Source organism: Sorex araneus, chromosome 2 (genome assembly GCF_027595985.1).
Source record: "Sorex araneus isolate mSorAra2 chromosome 2, mSorAra2.pri, whole genome shotgun sequence".
Taxonomy (NCBI): domain Eukaryota; kingdom Metazoa; phylum Chordata; class Mammalia; order Eulipotyphla; family Soricidae; genus Sorex; species Sorex araneus.
In genome coordinates this window covers 41,879,750-41,901,441 of record NC_073303.1, presented here as the reverse complement: position 1 = coordinate 41,901,441, position 21,692 = coordinate 41,879,750, and the positions used below count along the sequence as shown (strand labels likewise).

Genomic DNA, 21,692 nt, shown 5'->3' with positions numbered 1-21,692 from the left:
TGGAGGGCCTGGAGCAATAGTACAGCAGGTAGGGTGTTTGCCTTGCATGTGGCCGACCCAGGTTCGATTCCCAGCATCCCATATGGTCCCCTGAGCACCAGCAGGAGTAATTCCTGAGTGCAGAGCCAGGAGTAAACCCTATGCAATGCTGGGTGTGACCCAAAAGGCAAAAAAAAAAAAAACAAAAAAAAAAACCCAAGTTTGGAGCAGTTTCTGTAGCCAAGAACACAGATGCCACAAAAGAACAATAAATCCTGGCACATGGACATGAATGCAGGCGAGCTGCTTGCCCACCGCGCAGCCACAGGCTCTGCTGTGACGATTACTCCACTACATTAGTGAGCTGAGGCCAACAGAACCTGTTACTCTTCCCTGTTCCTCTCAGCACAGACCCACTGCAGGCCCAGGTGTGAGACCAACTGAAATTATTTCCTGATATCAATGCACATAATCCTTATCATTTATCAAATGATAAACAATATTTATCATTTATCAAGGGCTAGAGCGACAGCACTGTGGGTACAGCATTTGCCTTGCATGCGGCTGACCCGGGTTCGACTCCTCCTCCCTCTCGGAGAGCACGGCAAGCTACCCCTGGCATATTCGATATGCCAAAAACAGTAACAATAAGTCTCACAATAGAGATGTTACTGGTGCCCGCTCGAACAAATCGATGAGCAACAGGATGACAGTGATATAGTGATACAGTGATCATTTATCAAAATTATGCCAGGATTTCACCCTTCTTGAAGCCTTTGTTTTTTGTTGGTGCCTTTTGTTGGTTCTTAGGCGACACCCAGCTGTGTTCCTGGCTTACTCCTGGCTCTGTGTTCAGGAATCATTCCTGGCAGGGCTCAGGGTACCATGTGGGGTACTGGGGATTGAACCTGGATCAGTCACTGGTACAGTCACTTACTTGCTGTACTATCACTACAGCCCCATGAGTCCTGCCTTGTTAAGTGTCTCCTTGTTCTGTCCCCATCTCCCAAAGGCTGCATTATACCATTCTTCCTACTTCCTAATTCTACATGATTTTGCCCAATTCCTTCCTCAGTTCCTTAGCAATCCAATACAACTTCCTGGAACTCTGACCTACTCTAAAATGGAGACCTACAGCCCTAAAGGATCTTCAGATCACTGGAATCCAAGATGGTTACTACAAGCTCAGAGCAAGAATACCAAACTGAGCAGATCAGATATTCCTGACTCATGGAAAATGGGTGAAATAAAAAATACTTGCTGTTAAATTCTAGGGAAATTTAAGCAGCAACCGGTAAGAATGTCAGATGGTTGGCATACATATATATATAGGCTGACTATTGAAGGCACTCAGAATTGTTCTCAAGTACTCAGGACTTGTCCTAGGGGAAAAAATGAAAATATGCATGCTCCAAGCAACGACACAATCATATATGCTTGCTAGGGTTTTTTCTACTTACAACATTTTTTTGAAATGGTACCTCTAGCACATACTACTAGAGGCTCAAGTGAGGAATTTAAAATTTTACAACATAGAATCACTGTTATCACATCATACTTCTTTTTACCTGTATTTCCAGAACCTGAAATTCAAGTTCAAATGTAATCATGTGGCAATGTCCTGATAATCTGTGTTTTTGTAGAATTTTCTTTATACCTGCAAGTCAAAAAAACAAAATTTTCGTTTACAATATCAATCTTCTTCAAAGAGTTCTTATTTAATTTTATGAAAATATCTATAACAAATGTGGGTGGGTGGGTATATGTGGGTACCTGAAGAACGTGTACTGCACTGAATAATATCCTTTACTAAAAGATTTAGGCAAGAAATAGAATTATGCTGGTATAAACTTAGATAAGTGTGAATGTTAGATGTCTTTAATTTTTATATGATCTGATTATAGACAGGAAAGAAAAGAAATAGAATCCATGTATTTTATCACTCAGGCCTTTATGGATATTGGGCCAGAGCAACGGAACAGTAGGTACAATGCTTGTCTTGCATGCAGCTGACCAGGGTTTGATTCTTTTTATTTTTTTTTTGCTTTTTGGATCACACCCGGGGGTGCACAGGGGTTACTCCTGGCTCATGCACTCAAGAATCAACTCCTGACGGTGCTCAGGGAACCATATGGGATGCTGCGAATCGAACCCGGGTCGGTCGTGTGCAAGGCAAACGCCCTACCCGCTGTGCTATTGCTCCAGCCCCCAGGGTTTGATTCTTGGTATTTCATTTGGTGCCCTGAGCACCACTATGAGCACAGAGCCAGGAGGAAGCTCTGAGCACAGCCAGTTGTGGCCCCAAAAACAACAAAAAAAGATACTTTATGGATGTAATAATATGTAGGATAACATAGCCTCAGGTAGTTTAGGTTTATTGGGTTACTCCTGTCATAGTGCTCCCATTCCTCTGTGTTTATTTGTAGCTTCTTTCTTAGTGTTCTGTTGACTTGTAAATATTGTTTTTCTCTTCTCCTTGAGTTCTTTGCATAGTTTATTCAGAGCCATGTCCTTTTTGTATGGACACAGGAAGACTTAGCAAATGCCATGCTTTTGTAACCTGGGAGTCATTTGACTCTACATGATACTTTCTTCCTGGGCATCTGTTCTCTTGACCAAAGCCTCAGCTGCCCTTACTTCCTAGCACCCCCAAAAGCAGCGTCCTGCCGAGGGACAAGAAGGACCCAGGGCAAGACTCAATGTATCTCTTGCTATGTCCATACAAAAATAACTAGTATTAAAATGTTAATGAGTATTTGGACTAAGAAAAGGAGAAAAACACCTTAAGAGTCAGGAAGGGCTTTGGAACGCCCCTAGGTTGTGTTCCCTTTGAACCTGACAGCCCTCAGGAAGGGCTTTCTTATATTGATTTTGCTACCTGGCTGTGGGTAGCCTAGAGGGCAAGGGGAGAGAGAAAAAGGAAGGAGAGAGACAAGAATCCAGGCTGCAGTAGATCCAGAGAGAGGACGGAGCTGGGAGTGGGGGAGATGAGAAAGATGGAAGATTGAATAAATGGTAACTAATCAGCAACCAGCTTGGTCCCTGTTCTTCCTTCACCTGTCTTTGGCCAATGGCCGTCCCGATCCAGCCCATACACAGCGGTTCCAGAGCACCAAACGCGGGCGGTAAGACAGAGCTGCCCGGAGAGCCCGCAAGTGCACATGCCCTTCGGCATGCATTAGTTTTTTACAATAATAGTTTTAGGTATTCACTTAAATGCATAAATTATCCTTTTAAGTATATTGATGAATATCTTTGGGGATTCTTGTGGGGGTATCTTTGCTTTTGTTTTGGGCCTCAACTGGTAAGTCTTAGGGGTTACTCCTGGCTCTGCACTCAGTAATCTCCCCATATGGGATGTCAGAGATCAAATCTGGGTCAACCGCATGCAAGGCAAATGTACTATCTCTCTGGCCTCAATCAAGTTTTTTTTTTTTCATAAGTGTTTTTCATAAGTGTCCTTCATCACCCTGATCAAGATACAGGAATTTTGTAGAAATGAGGAATTTTGCCTCATGTTCTTTCTCAGGCCCACAAGGCAACCTCCATTCTGACTTTATCACCATACAGTTTTTGCCAAGAAGGTATTTTTAGGAGGACACAAATTCTAAAAATAAAGAGGAAACAAAATTGAGTGACCTAATTTGAAAGCTGAGAATCAGATGGATAAAATAGCTATCATACAAAGAAAAGTGTATCTGCTCTAGCAACCCCAGGAGAATTGAGGCATAATCACCCAAAGGGAAAGCTCAGAATCAAGCACATTTGCAGAACAGAAGACCAAAGGGGCACTCTGAAACAACAGCATGGAAGTTCCACTAATTCAGTGGTGAATTTAGGACTCAGACTAGAACTTCCCACTGCAGAAGTGTTACACCTGATCTACCTCACTCTTCATTTTCTTTGCATTGCATTTCTTCCTATCAAATAACTAAAGTGTTTACGTATAACATTAACACAACATTGTGTTAATAGGTGACACAACTTCTTTTATTTTGATAAATTTTGATGGGGGTCACTTTAAAAAACAACCCTCTGAAGGTCAGCGTCCTGCTGACCTGTAGTGAGGATTATTTAGATGAATAAGTCAAGAAGGAAATTCAAAAGTGATTTTTTTTTCTAAAGGGGAGGTTACTCTTGTACAAAAAGTTCAAGACAGAACCACCTCTGGAGCCATGTAAACTCATTTACTGGCCATGATCCAGAGACTCATAAATCTCGAAAAAAATCAAATTAAAAAAAAATCAAGTTACAGTAGATTTGTTTCCAGACCCCCATCCATGGCTGAGTCATCCAGGGCATCCCAGAGGTGGGGGTGTGGGTCAGCTCAGTGCCCACCCAAACAAAGTCCCAGCAGCTGATTGATTCCACATTCCAGAATCACCACCATGCCCCGGCCAGACTCCACTGCCCCAGGACGGACCCTCACAGAGAAATTAATCTGCTGAAAAATCCAGTTATGCAGATTTTGTGACTGAAATCTCCAGCCTTTCACAGACTCAAAATGGGCTACCTCCCCCCATCTCCCTGTACTTCCGGAAGACCCAGCAGTCACACTACACCCCCCAAGCCACCAGTGAGCTGAAATTTTTTAAATCCAGTCATATCACTCCATTAAAAATTCTGAACTTCCTGGAGTGTAGGGACACATTTGTAGCCATGCAACATCTCAAACACTGTAGGTTATCATTGGTTTGTCCTTTCTCCCTTGTCACAAAGAGTTTGGGTTTATCTGATAATAATCTCTAAACATTTTAAGACAACATTTGTATGTCCTATTCCCCTTGCCATAAGGAGCTTAGGTTTATCAGATCACACCCATCAAAGTGCTCCTGAGTCACTCTCATTTCTTTGTCTATCTGTAACCACTTCTCTGTGCTCTCTTCCCCAATCAGTTAATCAGCTTTTCCTCTAATCAGACTTTGTTAATTTGTAAGGTCAGACCTTTCTAGGATACTGAACTTGTAAGTAAGTTAATATTGCCTTTCTCCTCTCCTTGTGCTTTTGAATAATTTACTTTAAAGCAACGTCCTTTTTGTATGGACAAAAAAAGACAGTTGTTAATATGCTTTTGTAACATGAGATTTAATTGGCTTCAAATATTATTCACTCTAGGGCATCTGCTTTCTCTTTTTTTTTTTTCCTTTGTGGGTCACACCCGGCGATGCACAGGGGTCACTCCTGGCTCTACACTCAGGAATTACCCCCGGCGGTGCTCAGGGTACCATATGGGATGCTGGGAATCGAACCCGGGTCAGCTGCGTTCAAGGCAAACGCCCTACCCGCTGTGCTATCACTCCAGCCCTGGGCATCTGCTTTCTCGACTTAAGCCTCAGCTGCCCTTACTTCCTAGCACCCCCAAAAGCAGGGTCCAGATGAGGGATGGGACGGACCCAGGGTAAGCAGTGAGTTATGTGCTACCCTGGCATCGAGATGGGCCTGGCCAAAGTGCCTAATGCTTAACTATAAGTTAAGAGCTTGGCCATGGACAAATGTTGTCATGATCCAAAAGCAACAACGAGACTAGGACCCTGCTAGGGATAGGAAAGACTAATCTGGCCTGAGCACTGTAGTCTGAGATCGAGATGACCCCAGGAGAACAATTCTATAAGTTTAATGCATCTCTTGCTGTGTCCATACAAAATGATTAATATTATGAATGCTTATATGTTAGTTGGACAAAGAGAGGAGAAACACACCCATGGGATTCCGCTCTTGGGCAGGTGTCCTGCTGAAAGAGAATCTATCCTGGAAGCAGCATCCAGAGGAAAAGAACTTTACACCTTTTGATTGTTACCACACCTATGTGTAAGCCCCAAACCCTCTTGCTGGGGGTTTTAAGTAGCCTGAAAGAGTGGGCTGGGAAGCCAGTTCCACTGCCAGATCTGGAGAAGCCAGATCGAGATCCAGATGCAGAGGAGAAGGAGAATGAAGTATCATGGGGGAGGAAGAAGCAGGAGGAGAATCAGAGGAGAATGGATATGGGAATGGAATTAACTGCAAGGGACACCAACCAGCCTGGCCCTTGTTCCTTCATTCACCTGCCTTGTCATCGCCATCAACCTCCCCGGCGTGGGGGAAGCGGCTTGAGACTACCGAACGTGGGTGGAGGGAGAGCGCTGCTGCCCTGTGCCCTGTGCTGTGCCCCCTTTTTTTGTGTGTGTTTACACAAAACACTACAACACTGATTTAGTAGTAGCACACTAGATTGGATGGGATGGAATGTAGAAGGCAACCAATCTCATTTAACAAAACATAAACTCTGGGGCTGGAGCAATAGCACAGTGGGTAGGGCATTTGCCTTGCACGCAGCCAACCCGAGTTTGATTCCCAGCCTCCCATATGGTCCCCTGAGCACTGCCAGGGGTAATTCCTGAGTGCAGAGCCAGGAGTGACCCCTGTGCATCGCCAGGTGTGACCCAAAAAGAAAAACAAAAAACAGAAAACATAAACACAGAAGACTTGACCTTTTACACTTTTGACATTTTACACTCTTACATTACTAAAATGTAATCTCTCATACAAGGACTTAATGGCTCCATGGTGAGATACAAAAATTTTTACTTTCTTCTAAGGAAACATTTTTCGATCATTCTGTTAGCAAATTACTGATAGCAAACAATGTAAAATAAATTATTGAGAGTCTGCTATAGAGGCAGGCTTAAGAGGCAGTTGGCAAAATTGGAGACAGTGGTGGAGGGAAGGGGTAATGATGGTGGGATTGGCGCTGTAAAGTTCAATGCCTGTAACAAATCATCATGAACAGCTTTGTAAAACATAGTGCTTATGTGTAAGGGGGAAACTTACATATGTAGGTCTTATCTATTTCATATAAATGACAAAACATATTAATACAGAATTGCTTCAGAAGCGTTACTAATGACAGGTGGGACACTATTACCATAATGAGATCCAAGTATAGAATAAAATTTAACGTACTATACTCTAGATTCCAGAGTGGAAAATGTTTACATGTAAACGAGAATATAATTTTATTATAATGTATTAAATGGTTTTAATTATCTTATACACATAGGTCAAAACCATATAGTAATTGCTAATTGGCTCTTACTGATTTATTCTATGAATAAATCTCTGAATAAATTCCTTGAACAAATTCTATTTGCCAGTTCTTAAAGTTTTGTTGGAATAAGCAATAAAAAGTAAATTTGTTGGGATGCCCTGCGGCAGAGGGAGGGTGGGGTGGTGGGGGATAGGGTGGGGGTGGTAAGAGGGATACATTGGTGGAGGAGAACGGGCACTGGTGGAGGGATGGGTAAATGATCACTGTATGACTGAAATGCAAACACGAAAGTTCATAAGTTTGTAACTGTACCTCACAGTGATTCACTAATAAAATATTTTTTTAAAACCCCAACTATGAATAACTTTGTAACTCACAGTGCTTTAACAAAATAAAATTTTGAAAAAGAAAAAAAATGAAGTGCCTCAGGAGGCAGGTTGGAATTGAGAGGGAAACTGGGGATACTGGTGGAGAGAAGGTCACACTTGAAATAACTGTATAATGAACCACTACATAAATCACAATGTTTTTAATAAAAATTAATTAAAATATTTTTTAAAGTTTCAGACATTGAATTATACTGTTAAATTTACTTTCCTTACTGGTCAGTGTACCACAGATCCTTGGCAATAATAATAAGAGTAAGGACTGGAGCGGATAGTACAGTGGGTAGGGCACTTGCCTTCCACACTACCAACCCGGGTTCTAGCCTCAGCACTCCATATGGTCCCTCAAGCCCACCAGGGGTGATTTCTGAGCTCAGACCCAGGAATAAGCCCTGAACATTGCTGACTAGCTATGGCCTCAAAACAAAATATAAAAATAAATAAATGGTGATGATGATGACAATGACCATGATAATAGTAATCCCGTTGCTCATCGATTTGTTCAAGCGGGCACCAGTAACCAAAACAATAACAATAAGTCTCTCAATGAGAGACGTTACTGGTGCCCGTTCAATAATAGTAATAATAAGGAGATTTTTAAAAACTCCTTCAGTTAAGTGGTCCAACTGCTTAAACACTGTTTATGGCCATGATTGTTAGAGATAGAAGTGTAGATTCAACAGCTTTCATATTAGTGAGGAACAAACTAATCCAGAAATTTATAAATATTACTCTACTTATAATCATTTATTATTGACTATAAAGTTACCTAACAACAGTGTTTTCTTTACTATCTACCTCAGGCATCATTGTTTTGTTTTGTTTTTGATTTGGGGCCACACCTGGCAGTGCTCAGGGGTTACTCCTGGCTCTCCACTCAGGGAACACTCCTGTACCATATGGGATGACGGGAATGAAACCTGGGTCAGGCAGCTTTTAAAAGTTATTATGTACACTGTGATGATCAAAGTTCAAAAGACACCTAAGAGAGACAGTACAGCATATAGGGCGTTTGCCTTGCACATGGCTTGCTGAGGTTCAATTCCCGGCACCACTTAACCGGCTCTGGTTACCTGAGCCTGCCAGAAGTTACCCCTGATGCTCGGGATGGGAGACGTGTGCTGAAAGTCGACAAAGGACCAAACATGATGGCTTGTCAGTGTCTGTATTACAAACCATAATGCCCAAAAGTAGAGAGAGAGTAAAAAGGAAAGTGCCTGCCATAGAGGGAGAGGGTGGGGTGAGGGTGGTGGGAGAGATACTGGGAATATTGGTGGTAGAAAATGTGCACTGGTGGAGGGACGGGTGTTCGATCATTGCATGACTGAAACTCAATCATGAAAGTTTTGCAACTGTATCTCACGGTGATTCAAAATAAAATTAAATTAAATTAAATTAAATTAAAAAAAGAAGTAATTCGGGGCTGGAGTGATAGCACAGCGGGTAGGGCGTTTGCCTTGCACACTGCCGACCCGGGTTCGAATCCCAGCATCCCATATGGTCCCTTGAGCACCGCTAGGGATAATTCCTGAGTGCATGAGCCAGGAATGACTCCTGTGCATTGCCAGGTGTGACCCAAAAAGAAAAAAAAAAAAAGAAGTAATCCTTGAGCGCAGAATCAGTAGTTAAGTCCGGAACATTGCTGAGTGTGACTCAAAAACAAAAAGAAAAGACACTTAACTAGAAAAGCTGATCAGTCAAACTTTCAAATATTTGAATTTTAGAAAACTGTAGGATTTTAATTGAAACCTACAGCAACAAATTTCCTATGTTACTCTCAAAGCCAATTTTAGATTAAAATTAGTACTTACCAGCTTCTTTCATCTCAGCGCTTATTATCTCTTCTGTATTCTTCGAACATTTCGTTATGTTGATGCCAGTAAGTTTACTTAGAAATGCAAGTTCTGATTCTAACTGTCCAATATGCCTTTTCAGATCCTCAGAAGAGTTCCATCCTTCAGATCGTAGCTGATGTCTAAAAGACAAATACCAGAAATAATTACTCCAATACTCCACTAGAAGTGTTGCATCAACTGTCCACAAAATTCAAACCATTCCCACTTTTGTCTTTCTCACCGTCTTCTCATTAAAACTAAGATGCATCTGAAACCAAGGTGGCTTCTAAAACTGCATTCCTCAATATTAACATTAGACAAACCCACGCAAATTATACTACCATAATTCTATATGTTAGAAATTTAAAATTAGGAGAACTTTGCAAAATCAAAAAGGATTAGACTCAATATTAAAAGTGACCCAAGCAGCCCCAAGCCACAGATCCAAGAAGGCAGATGGCCATCTCCTGCATTGGCCCTTCAGATTCAATGATTAGTGATAATTAACATTAATTAGCATCAATAATTAACATTAATTAATGTGTATTAACATTGGTTATGCTAATTAATGATAATTAACATTCACTCACAGACCCAACAAAAGTTCTTTTCTCATGGTACTGTTTCTTGTTGTTTTCCATGTACTAGACTCTTCTACCTCTAAACTGGTTTTTGTTAACCAAGTTTATCTTACACTTCTTCATATGAGTCTAAAGTTGGTTGGGATTATTTTATTCAGTTTGATTTAATGGAGCAGCATAAATCAATGGGTATTTTGAAGGTACTTTTCCAAACTTACGCATATGGGTCATTCCGCCCTATCTTAAGTATCACTATTCTTTGTGAGTGTTCTAAACCTTGGCCACTCTCAGATTTCACAGGAAATGTTCAATAAGTTTGCAAAATGAGCTGAGGACAAAATTTGAGAAACTCCACAAGAAAGGTTAGACCTGGTTACTTCTCAAATGGTACAACCAGGATCAGAAGCTAGAGTTATGTGGTCACACTCAGTTGCATAAAATGACCATCCAAGCAATCCTGAGCAAGTGTGCATTAATTTGATACACAAAAATAAATTATAACACTGGAGGTCAGGGTGGAGTAGTCAGCGCAGGTCACTGCTTCTGATCTCCGGAGGAACTAAGCCCGAGGAACCCGAGTTTCTGAGCAGCCCGGCACCTGCTGGATCACATCCTGGAGGCAGACTGTCCTTAGGTTGCATTTAATCCTCTCCTGCAGCTGGTTTCTGGAAGAGGCTGTAAAGAAGCCAAGGTGCTGGCCCAAGACATACCCCTGTGGGGTGTGGACGCAGCTGGTGATTTTAATGGAAACTACGCTGGTGGGGCAATGGGAGGGGTGCAGAGGCAAAACTCGAGCACCGGGGAGCATCCCTGAGATGGCCCTGGGGCCCCTGACACTGCTCCCCCTGAACAGCTGACTTCCTGGGAGGGGCCCCAGACCTCAGAGCACTGAGAGGGTGCACCTGCCTCCTCCCTCCCCGCAAGAAGTTAATAAAACATCTGGGAGACTTTGCTCTTTCATGTTTCAGCTGTCAGAATTGCCCTTTGGAAACCAGTCTCCAGGGGAGTCTTGGGGAGAGAGGGAGGCCCTCAGGTCTGTCTGCCAAACACCTCATCTCTCCCCTACAAACTCGCATTTGTTCATCATCCTTGGGTACACACTCAGACTCAGCATCCGCTTTCAAATTCACTGCAGTGTAGACCTGGGCCTTTCCCCAAGCTGATGTGTTTCACATTGTGCGGGTCCTGAGAAAACCCAGAAATGACTTTCTGTGCACTAAAGCTAGTGTATTTACTGACTGTTTTAAAGACATCATTTCAAAACATCACAGTGTGATGTAGTGTTTTACCTAGTCCACACAACAAACATAGGCTGGCTGGGCTTTAAGTCAAGGTTTGAGGCCTCAATCCTACTCCAGATTCCTGGGCTTGCCCCTTCAACATCAGAGCCTCCCATCCCTCTCACATGACACAGTTGCTGGCGTTTTTGAGAATGAATGAAATTACTTGGGTTAAGAAAATAGAGGCGGGGGCTGGAGTGATAGCATAGCGGGTGGGGCGTTTGCCTTGCACGCAGCCGACCCGGGTTCAAATCCCAGTGTCCCATATGGTCCCCTGAGCACCGCCAGGAGTAATTCCTGAGTGCAGAGCCAGGAGTAGCCCCTGTGCATCGCCAGGTGTGACCCAAAAACCAAAAAAAAAAAAAAAAAGAAGAAGAATATAGAGACGGGCCACACCACTAGCAGCCAACTTTCATGGACTCGCTCAACGGGGGGGGGGGGGGGGTGTCCAGAGCCACACAGCTGGGTGCGTGTAGAGCCGGTTTTCAAGCTCACATCTCCAAGAACGGGAACCTAGCAGCCAACTTTCAAGGACTTGCTCATTTCCCTCAACCCAAGTACAGGCCCAGCGGAGGTAGCGTCCGGAGCTGCGGCCACGTTATTCTTCCCCTCCAATTCCCACTAAGAACCATAAATTAGCCTCTTAGGTGGAACTTTCACTAGAATCACCAAAAACACATTCGGCCAATAATGCATTAGCCCCATCTTAATGAATATTACACCAAAAACACAATAGTAAGGTGAGCATGGAAGTCTAAACCGCACAGGTCACAATGGTAAAGCAACACAGAAGCCCCCCAAGCTTAGTTAGTGAAGAAAGTAGCCCAGAAGACCCAACCAGTAATAGTGCGCTTGACAACCTCTCTGACAAGGAATTTAGAAGGGAGCTACGGAGGAAGCATGGGAAGCTAAAAGAAACAATGGAACACACCACCAATGAGATACAAGAGGATTTGAGAACAGAAATGTGGAAAATGCAAACAAAATTACAAATAGAAATGACTGATCTGAAAAACCTGGTAAGAGAATTGAAAAACTCAGTGGAAGGCCTCCGCAGCAGAGTAAAAGCTGCTGAGGACAGGATCAGTGAGCTCTGAAATGAGGTGCAGAGACTCTCCAGACAACAGCACAAAATGGAAAAGAGCCTCAAGATGAACCAACAGATGTCAAGAGAAATCGGGATGAAGCCAAGAGGAATAATATAAGAATCACTGGAGTCCCAGAGGGACAGGAAGAAAACCCTGACAGAGAAGAAACTGTCAAAAACATCATTGCTAAGATGTTCTCAGAGGTGAAGAGCACACGTGAACAGATTCAGGAGGACAGAAGGTACCAGCTAGGAGAATTCCAAATAAAAATACTCCAAGACACATCCTGATCAGAACGACGAAAACCATAGACAGAGACAAAATTCTGAAAGCAGCAAGATCAAAGAAAGAAATTTCCTATAAGAAGCATCCTTAAGATTCACAGCCGACTTATCTGATGAAATCCTCAGGGCCAAAAACAGTGGTGCGATACAGTGAAAAAACTCAATGAAATAAATGCCTCACCAAAAATACTTTACCCAGCTAGACTCTCATTTATATCAAAAGAACAACACACAGTTTCAGAGACAACAACTCAGAACTTCATCGACTCAAAACCATGGTTACAAGAACAACTAAGCAGGTAATTTTAAGACAAGCAAGCCCCTAAAATACACCAAATTTCGGCAGAAAGATGGGACAAAACCCCATAACAATAATCTCTCTCAACGTCAATGGGATAAACGCACGAATTAAAAGATACAGAGTGGCAGGATGGATTAGAAAATTGAACCCAACATTCTGCTGCCTGCAAGAAACACATCTGAACAGTCAGAGCAAATGCAGATTCAAAGCCAAAGGCTGAACACAATTCTACAGCAAACAACTCCCTCAAAAAAGCTGGGGTGGCCGTTCTGGTATCAGATCACATTGATTTCAGACTGACGGTCACAAGAGACAGTGAAGGCCATTTCTTATTGATCAAGGGACCTGCACATCAGGAAGAACTTACACTCCTAAATGTACATGCACCTAATGAAGAACCAGCAAAATACTTAAAACAACTACTCATAGACTTGAAGAAAGACATCAATAACAACACAATACTAGTGGGAGATTTCAACACCGCTTTATCACCTCTCGATAGATCAACCAGACTCAAGCGTAGCAAGGACAGACTTCATCTGAGGGAAGAAATGGAAGAAAGGGGCTTAGTAGATATTTAAAGGCCACTTCAGCCTCAAAAAGCTGAACACACATTCTTTTAAGTGTGCATGAGACATTCTCCAAGATAGACCACATGCTGAGCTACAAAACATACCTCCATAAAATTAAGAAGATAGAGATTGTATCAACCATCTTCTCAGACCACGATGTGCTGAAAATGGAAGTAAATCAAACACATAAACAAAAAATCGAATCAAACATCTGGAAATTAAACAGCTCACTACTGAACGAGTGGCTTAGAAAAGAAATCAAAAGATTCCTGGAAACAAATGAAAATGAAGACACGAGTTACAAGAATTTATGGGACACAGCTAAAGCTATATTGAAAACAAAATTTATAGATCTACAAGCATTCCTCAGGAAGGAAGAGCGAGCCCACATAAGTAACCTAACCTCACAGCATAATAGCTTGGAGAATGACCAAAGAAAGGAGCCCAACCCAGGCAGGAGGAAGGAAATAATAAAACTTAGAGCAGAAATTAACAAGTTAGAAGCCCAAAAAACAATCCACAAGATCAATGAAACCAAGAGCTAGTTCTTTGAGAAAATAAAGACTGATAAGCCTCTAGCAAGACTCACAAAGAAAGGGAGAGAGAGAATCCTAATAAACCGAATCAGAAACGAAAAGGGGGACATCACAATAGAAACTACAGAAATTCAAAGGATCCTCAGAGATTACTCTGAGAATCTTTATGCCACGAAACAAGAAAACCTCTAGGAAATGGATAAATTCCTGGATTCCTATAGCCTCCTGATGCTGAACCAAGAAGGCCTGGAGTACCTGAACAGACCTATCACCAACAAGGAGATTGAAATGGTAATAAAAAGTCTCCAAAAACAAAAGTCCTGGCTCAGATGGATTCACTAGTGAATTCTTCCAAATCTTTAGAGTACTTACTCCCAAACTTTTTAAAGCTTTCCCAGGAAATTGAAGAATCAGAAACCCTTACAAGCAGTTTCTATGAAGCAAATATCACCCTGATACCAAAAACAGACAGAGACACCACAAAGAGAATTACAGTCCTATACCCCTGATGAACACAGACGCAAAGATCTTCAACAAAATTCTAGCAAATAGAATCCAATGACTCATCAAAAAGATCATATACCATGACCAAGTTATCCCAGAGATGCAAGGATGGTTTAACATTTGCAAGTCAATCAACATACACCATCATATAAAAGATAAAAACCATAAGATCAAATCAATAAATGCAAAGAAAGCATTTGACAAGATCCAGCACCCATTTATGATGAAAACTCTTAGCAAAATGGGCATTGAAGGATCTTTCCTCAATATAGTCAAAGCCACCTACCACAAACCCACAGTAAGCATCATTCTCAATGGGTTGAAACTAAAAGCCTTCCCTCTAAGATCGGGGACAAGACAAGGTTGCTCCCTCACACTACTCCTATTTAATATGGTACTGGAAGTTCTGGCCATAGCAGTTAGGCAAGAAAAAAATTACAAGGACACGGGGCTGGAGCGATAGCACAGTGGGTAGGGCATTTGCCTTGCATGTGGCCGACCCGGGTTTGAGTCCCAGCATCCCATATGGTCCCCCGAGCACCGCCAGGAGTAATTTCTGAGTGCATGAGCCAGGAGTAACCCCTGTGCATTGCCGGGTGTGACCCAAAAAAGGCAAAAAAAAAAATTACAAGGACATATAGATAGGAAAGGAAAAGATCAATCTATCACTATTGGTGGACGATATGATACTATACTTAGAAAATCCTAAAGACTTTACAAAAAAGCTCCTAGAAACAATAGGTTTGTATAGTAAAGTGGCAGACTAAAAAATCAACATCAAAAGTCCATGGCTTTCCTATATGCAAATAATGAAAGAGAAGAGATATTTTTTTAAAAAAAATCCCGTTCACAATAGTACTTCAGAAAATCAAGTACCTCGGAATCAACTTAACTAAGGAGGTGAAAGACCTATACAAAGAAAATTACAAAACATTACTTCAAGAAATAGTAGAGGACACTAGAAAATGGCGATACATCCCCTGTTCATGGATAGGGAGCATTAACATTGTCAAAATTACTCTCCAAAGCACCATACAGATTTAATGCAGTCCCTATCAGGATACCCATGACTTTTTTCAAAGAAATAGACAAAACACTGCTGAAATTCATATGGAACAATAAACCTCCACGAATAGCTAAAGCAATCCTTGAGGAAAAGAAGATGGGTGGCATCACGTTTCCCAACTGTACTACAAAGCAGCAGTAATTAAAACAGCACAGTATTGGACTAGATACAGACCCGCAGACTAATGAAACAGAGTTGAATATTCTGTCACAGACTCTCAAATGTATGATCACTTAATCTTTGATAAAGGAACAAGAAATGTGAAGTGGAACAAGGAAAGCCTCTTCACCAGTGGTGCTGGGAAAACTGGACAGCTACCTGCAAAAAAAATGAACTCTGACCTGTCTAAAGACAGGAAGAAAAGTCAGATCAAAGTGGATTAAAGAAGGGGGTATAGTGACGCCAGCAGGACAACCTGTACCTGCAGGGTGAGTGCATCAGCAGCTGATGGTGCCATCAGACTTCCTGATACCCCCAAATTGCTGCTGTGCCTTTGGCCAGATCCCAACAACTTGGGTCCAAGTTTACTAAGAAATTAAATGGCCAAAAGTTAGGTATGTGGGATCCTACAAACTATCTCCAGCTCAGCTATACAAGTCCATTTATTGGCCTTATTTCACAGACCTATAAATGTCGAGAGTTCAAAAGCCACAGTTAAGGCCAGCGGCGCATAAGCAAGTAGTTTATTTCTCTGGAAAAGATGGAAACAAGGGCTATGCTCCAGAGACACAGAAAAGAATCCCCGATGGGCTGAAGCGATAGCACAGCGGGTAGGGTGTTTGCCTTGCACGTGGCTTACCAGGGTTCGATTCCCAGCATCCCATATGGTCCCCTGAGAACCACCAGGAGTAATTCCTGAGTGTAGAGCCAGGAGTAACCCCTGTGCAACACCGGCTGTGACCCAAAAAGGGGAAAAGGAAAAAAAAGAATCCCCAAGCGAGCAGCTCGCTGCAGAGATGCCTCCAGACTTTAAGTCAGGCCAACTTCACTGGGGTCCTCAGACAGTCATCCCTCCACCTGCTCCCTAAGAACCCAGGCGGCCACCAACTACCAGGATCCAATGAGAAGTGCAGGTACGCAGGTTCAGTGACAGCAAACTCAGTCGCAAGGGATAGGGATGGGCAGGTCCTTCTCATCTCCCCATCCCCAAGGACCCTGGAGGTCACGCCCACCAACTGCCTCTAGCTGTTACTTAAGCCCTTAATGTCCGTGATCCAGAGAAACACAAAAGAAATCTCCAACCGAACAGCTTGAGCAGCTGAGATTTCTCCAGACCCTAATTATCTAAACTTTTAGAATTCCAGGAGAATGAGGGCTTGACATCTTATGCTATTCATAACCAGCAATACAAAAGAGTATGGGAGAGATTGTCTGCCAAAAAGGCAGGGGGAGGGCTGGGCTAGGGGTGGGATACTGGGGACCTTGGTGGTGGGAGATGTGCACTGGTGGAGGGTTGGGTGGTCAATCATTGTATGACTGAAACTCAAACAGGAAAACTTTATAAATGTATCTCACGGGGATAAAATAATAATTTTTAAAAATGATATATCTCACACCAGAGACTAGCATACATCAAAAAGAACAAAAACAAGCAGTGCTGGTGCGGATGTGGAGAGAAAGGGACTCTCTTTCATTGTTGGTGGGAATGCTGACTGGTCCAGCCTTTTTGAAAAACAATATGGTGGTGGGTGGGCCGGAGCAATAGCACAGCGGGTAGGGCATTTGCTTTGCACGCGGCCGACCTGGGTTCGATCCCCGGCATCCCATATGGTCACCCAAGCACTGCCAGGAGCAATTCCTGAGTGCAAAGCCAGGAGTAACCCCTGAGCATCGCTGGGTGTGACCCAAAAAGCAAAAAAAAAAAAAAAAAAAAAACAATATGGTCATTCCTTCATAAACCAGAAATTAAGCTTCCATATTACCCTGCAATACCACTTCTGGAAATATATCCTGAGAGTGCAAAAAGCACAGTACAAATGACATCTGCACCTGTATGAAATTTGCCTGTTAAGTGGATGGTCACAGAGAGTATCATGCTAAGTGAAATGAATTAGAAAGGGACAGACATAGAAAGGACTGCACTCATTTGTGGAATATAAAATGAGACTGAGACCCAAGGACAGTAGACACAAGGGTCAGGAAGATTGCTCCATAGTTGGAAGCCTGCCTCATGAGCGGGGGAGAAGGCAGCTGGGATAGAGAAGGGATCACTAAGTAATGATGGTTGGAGGGATCATTCAGGATGGTAGATGTGTGTTGAAAGTAGGTAAAGGACCGGGGCTGGAGCGATAGCACAGCGGGTAGGGCGTTTGCCTTGCACTTGGCCAACCCAGGTTCGATTCCCAGCATCACACATGGTCCCCTGAGCACCGCCAGGAGTCTGTGCATCGCCAGGTGTGACCCAAAAAGCAAAAAAAATAAAAGTAGGTAAAGGACCAAATGTGATAGCCTCTCAGTATCTATACTGCAAACCATAATGCCCCAAAGTAGAGAGTATGGGGGAAATTGTCTGCCATAGAGGTGGGGGATTGGGGGTTCAGATGGGGAGGGGGAATACTGGGGACACTGGTGGTGGAAAGTGTGCACTGGTGGAGGGATGGATGTTCAATCATTTTATGACTGATACTCAAATATGAAAGCTTTGTAGCTGTATCTCATGGTGATTCAATTAAAAAAATATATGATTGTACCAGTAAATGTTCTTTCTTCTAATTAAAAAAATAACTTCTTGGGAGATCAAGCTGTTAATAACTTCAGTAAAATAAGGTTAAACCTGTAAAACGTGAATATAAGGAATACAGATGTATATTTTAAGTAAGAAAATAGATGGAGAATTGTGTGGAAAATAACCATACTCAACTTTTTGCAGACTATTGTTAGTCTGCACAGTACATGAAAATGCATGCTATTAAGATAATTTTATTTCATGTAAGCTTTGTCACTTCTTGACCTTAAAGAGCCTTATCCACAAGTGTGAAATCCTTACTGTTTCTCGGTATCTTTGTGTTTTAAATCTTATGTTTTTCTAGAAATTGGAATTCTAAAGATAAAACTTTTTGTTTCCTGGTTAATTCCTAACCTGAAGTGAACTTTTGCTGTGTAATATATAAAATCTTTACTTGAGGGAATTGTAAAGCTTTTGGACAACTATAGAACTGATTAAATAATTTTGAAAGAGTATAATTTTGCAGCATACAATTTTGTCATGCTAAGGGAGATTATGATTAGCAACTTGTTTCCAAACTTCTTGGGAGATCAGGCTGTATTAAGTCCAGTAAAATAAGATTAAACCTGTAAGATTATTCCTATAAGGAGTAAAGATGTATATTTTACATAAAAAAGATAATGGAGATATCCTCAGTGTAAAAGAAATCATATTAAAATGATGTTGGTTTCAAAATGGTACAAAGTTACAGGAAAGAATGTAAAAAATATATAAGTTTGAGGTTGTGGCTTAAGGAAAGAAATGAGGATCAAACTTGTTTGTTATAAAGAGATCTTTATTTGTTTATTTATTTAGCTTTTTGGGTCACACCTGGTGATGCACAGGGGTTACTCCTGGCTTTGCACTCAGGAATTACTCCTGGTGGTGCTCAGGGGACCATATGGGATGCTGGGAATCGAACCCCGGTCAACCTCGTGCAAGCAAATGCCCTACCCGCTGTGCTATTGCTCCAGCCCCATAAAGAGATCTTTAAATTGTATCTGCAGAATTGTTCTAGTATGTATTTTGGCAAGACTATGGAAAAGAGATGGCTGCTCTGGACTCCTATTATAGTGCTCTTAGATAATTGGATTCTTAAAATAGATACAGGAAATCAAGGTTTTCAATATGGAACTAAACAAATTAAACACGTTATTAAGCTGTATATTTACAGATCTTACTGCTTCTTTTGACTAGGGTCCACGGCAAATGGATAGATTACATCTCGTGAGTAAAGTGAAATATTTGCTTTCTCTGTACCTTCAGTATAGTTTTTGATGCTTAATGGCACTATGCTGGTTTGCACAAACCCAAACAGAAAGTTTCTCTCTGTAATAGAGACTAAAGCCATTATGGGACCCCAAAGCCCCATTCCAGAGAAACAGAGTAAAAGGGATTGGTTCAATGACAGGAATAGATCTGGTACTAATACAGGTACTACTACCAGTACCCTATACAGCTGAGGGAGACCAGAGTTTGGCAGGCAACAAGGGAGGACTGGAAATCATCTCTGCTGTGGAAAGCAAGGAACCTGCAGAGCTGCAAGGACCGATGTGGGGCTGTGCCCTAACTGCAACAAGAAAAGCCCCTGGAGTAGGGGTTGTCCTCAGCCCCACTGGGGGATGTGGCCCCTCTCTGCTCTAGAGGCCCCAGTGCAAGACTGAGGAGGCCAGAGGCCACCTCCAGCTCATCATGCTGACCTGATCTCCACATCTCACGGCTGAGGCCTAGGAAACCTTGAGGTGACAGGTGCTGTATTAATGTTATTACTGCTGTGTCTCCTGCTCTGTCTTAGCCAATCCCCAGGACTTGATGGTAAATAACAGGATACCCCATGGAGAGTTCTCCAGTCTTGCTGTGTTTATGCAAAAGAATGAGTCAGGTTTATTAAGTCAGCTGGCAAATTTAAAGTGAAAGTGGAAAGAAAACTGTTTCTGTAACTTGCCTTTTGTCGAAATCAGATTCTAGCTCTACAAAGGTGATTGAACCAAGGTATTTCTTGGGTAATCCAGATAAAATTTCATTTACTGACTGGAGGTAAGCAGCACCGTCTATAAAGGAGCTCAAAGCCTTTATAGAGTGGAAGCCTGAGGCTTACCAGGGAGAAATCAGCTCAAAAGGCAGAATTAATTGCTCTCCCCCAGTCTGTCAATTGGCCGAAGCTCCAAGAGTAAACAACCAAACTGGTTCTAAGTATTTGTTCTTCGTTCTATGAGCACGTATTCATTTGGAAAGAACAAGGACTTTTTTAAATTTTATTTTATTTTTAATTGAATCATCGTGAGATACACAGATACAAAGCTGGTCACGGTCGTGTTTCAGTCCTACAATGCTCCACCACCCATCCCCCCACCAGTGTACATTTCCCACCAATATTCCCGGTTCCCGCCCCACCACGACCCTCCCCCGCCCCAGGCTTTCTCTCTCTCCCCTTTCTTCCCTTCCTCAAAAAAACCTCCAAATAAAATCTGTTTCTACTCCACTGCTCATCTACACCCGAGATTCCTTTCTGCGGGAAGGACAAAGCCCTGGAAGGCCGGGGTAAGGCCTCGGACTGGTTTTCTTTCCCAGCCAAGAGCACTTCTCCGCTCCAGTGCGAGTCCGCGGCTCCCCAAGAAACCAGGTGCCGGGGATTAGCCCCTGTGCCCAGAAGGCCGATGGCCATCAGGTGTGGCTGAAGGGCCACCTCGCGGGGCTGGCGGGCCCACGGTCCGTGCGGCCGGGGCCCAGGGCAGCCTTCCTCTGCCGCAGACGGGTAGGTCGCACCTCGAGCGCGGCAGGGGTGTCTCCGCTCCCCGCCTCTCCCCTCCCTCGGGGCGTCCACCTACTTCAAAGGTACATCACTGACTGCGCCCCCCCCCCCCCGAGAAAGCAGAGCGCCTGAATCTTGAGGTGCTGGTGCTCAGTAGTTTCCAGACATCTCCGTCCTGAGACCTTGGACCAACACCGCCTCTGACCTCCAGGCATGTGTCGGCGACTCTGTACAGAGATCTGAGCACTCCTGGTGGTCCCGGGGCGGGGGCGCTAAGGCTCCAAAGCCAAAACAAGAACCCCCCACCCCCAAGAAGGAAAGATCAACTTCCGCTAGGGCCCGGTGGCCCCCATGACAAATACCCTGAAGCCAACGCTCCCGCGTCCCAGCGAGCCCCGCGCCGACGGCAAAGCCGCTTCCCGGCCGCGCGGTCCGGCTCCTCGGGAAAGCAGCGCCCGCCGGGCTGTCGTCGGAACCGGCCCCGCGGGGAGCCGGGGAGCCCGCGGGGACACGGCGCCCACCTACCCGGCTCCGGGGGCGTCTCCCCAGCGCGCCCGCGCGCACGCCTGCCGCAAGGCTGCGACCTCGGCCTCCAGGGCGCGGAGCTCCTCCCCGCGGGCCTCCATGGAGCGGGGCTGGAGCGGGCAGCCCGGGCGCGGCCTCGCCCCTCCTGACCAGCGACCCCCCGGCCGGGAGAAGCGCGGGCCTTGGGCTTGGCGTCGGCCTCCAGCGATTCAAGCCTCCCGCGCTGCGGCGCCCACCACGCCCCGGAAGTGTAGGTAACCGGAAGTAAGTGCAGG

At 43.7% G+C, this 21,692-nt stretch overlaps 1 protein-coding gene across 1 annotated transcript in view; it reads right to left on the bottom strand.

Annotated features, from left to right (window-relative positions):
• The window catches only part of CENPP (centromere protein P), a 225,955-nt gene extending 204,310 nt beyond the window's left edge, over window positions 1-21,645 (bottom strand). Inside the window, exons 1-3 of the mRNA XM_055128778.1 lie at window positions 21,418-21,645; window positions 9,201-9,364; window positions 1,548-1,636 (exon numbers count right to left, since the gene is read on the bottom strand). Of these exons, the coding sequence (XP_054984753.1) occupies window positions 1,548-1,636; window positions 9,201-9,364; window positions 21,418-21,518 (354 nt within the window). The 5' untranslated portion in view covers window positions 21,519-21,645. The remainder of the gene's footprint in view (window positions 1-1,547; window positions 1,637-9,200; window positions 9,365-21,417) is intronic.
• Window positions 21,646-21,692: the final 47 nt, after the last annotated feature.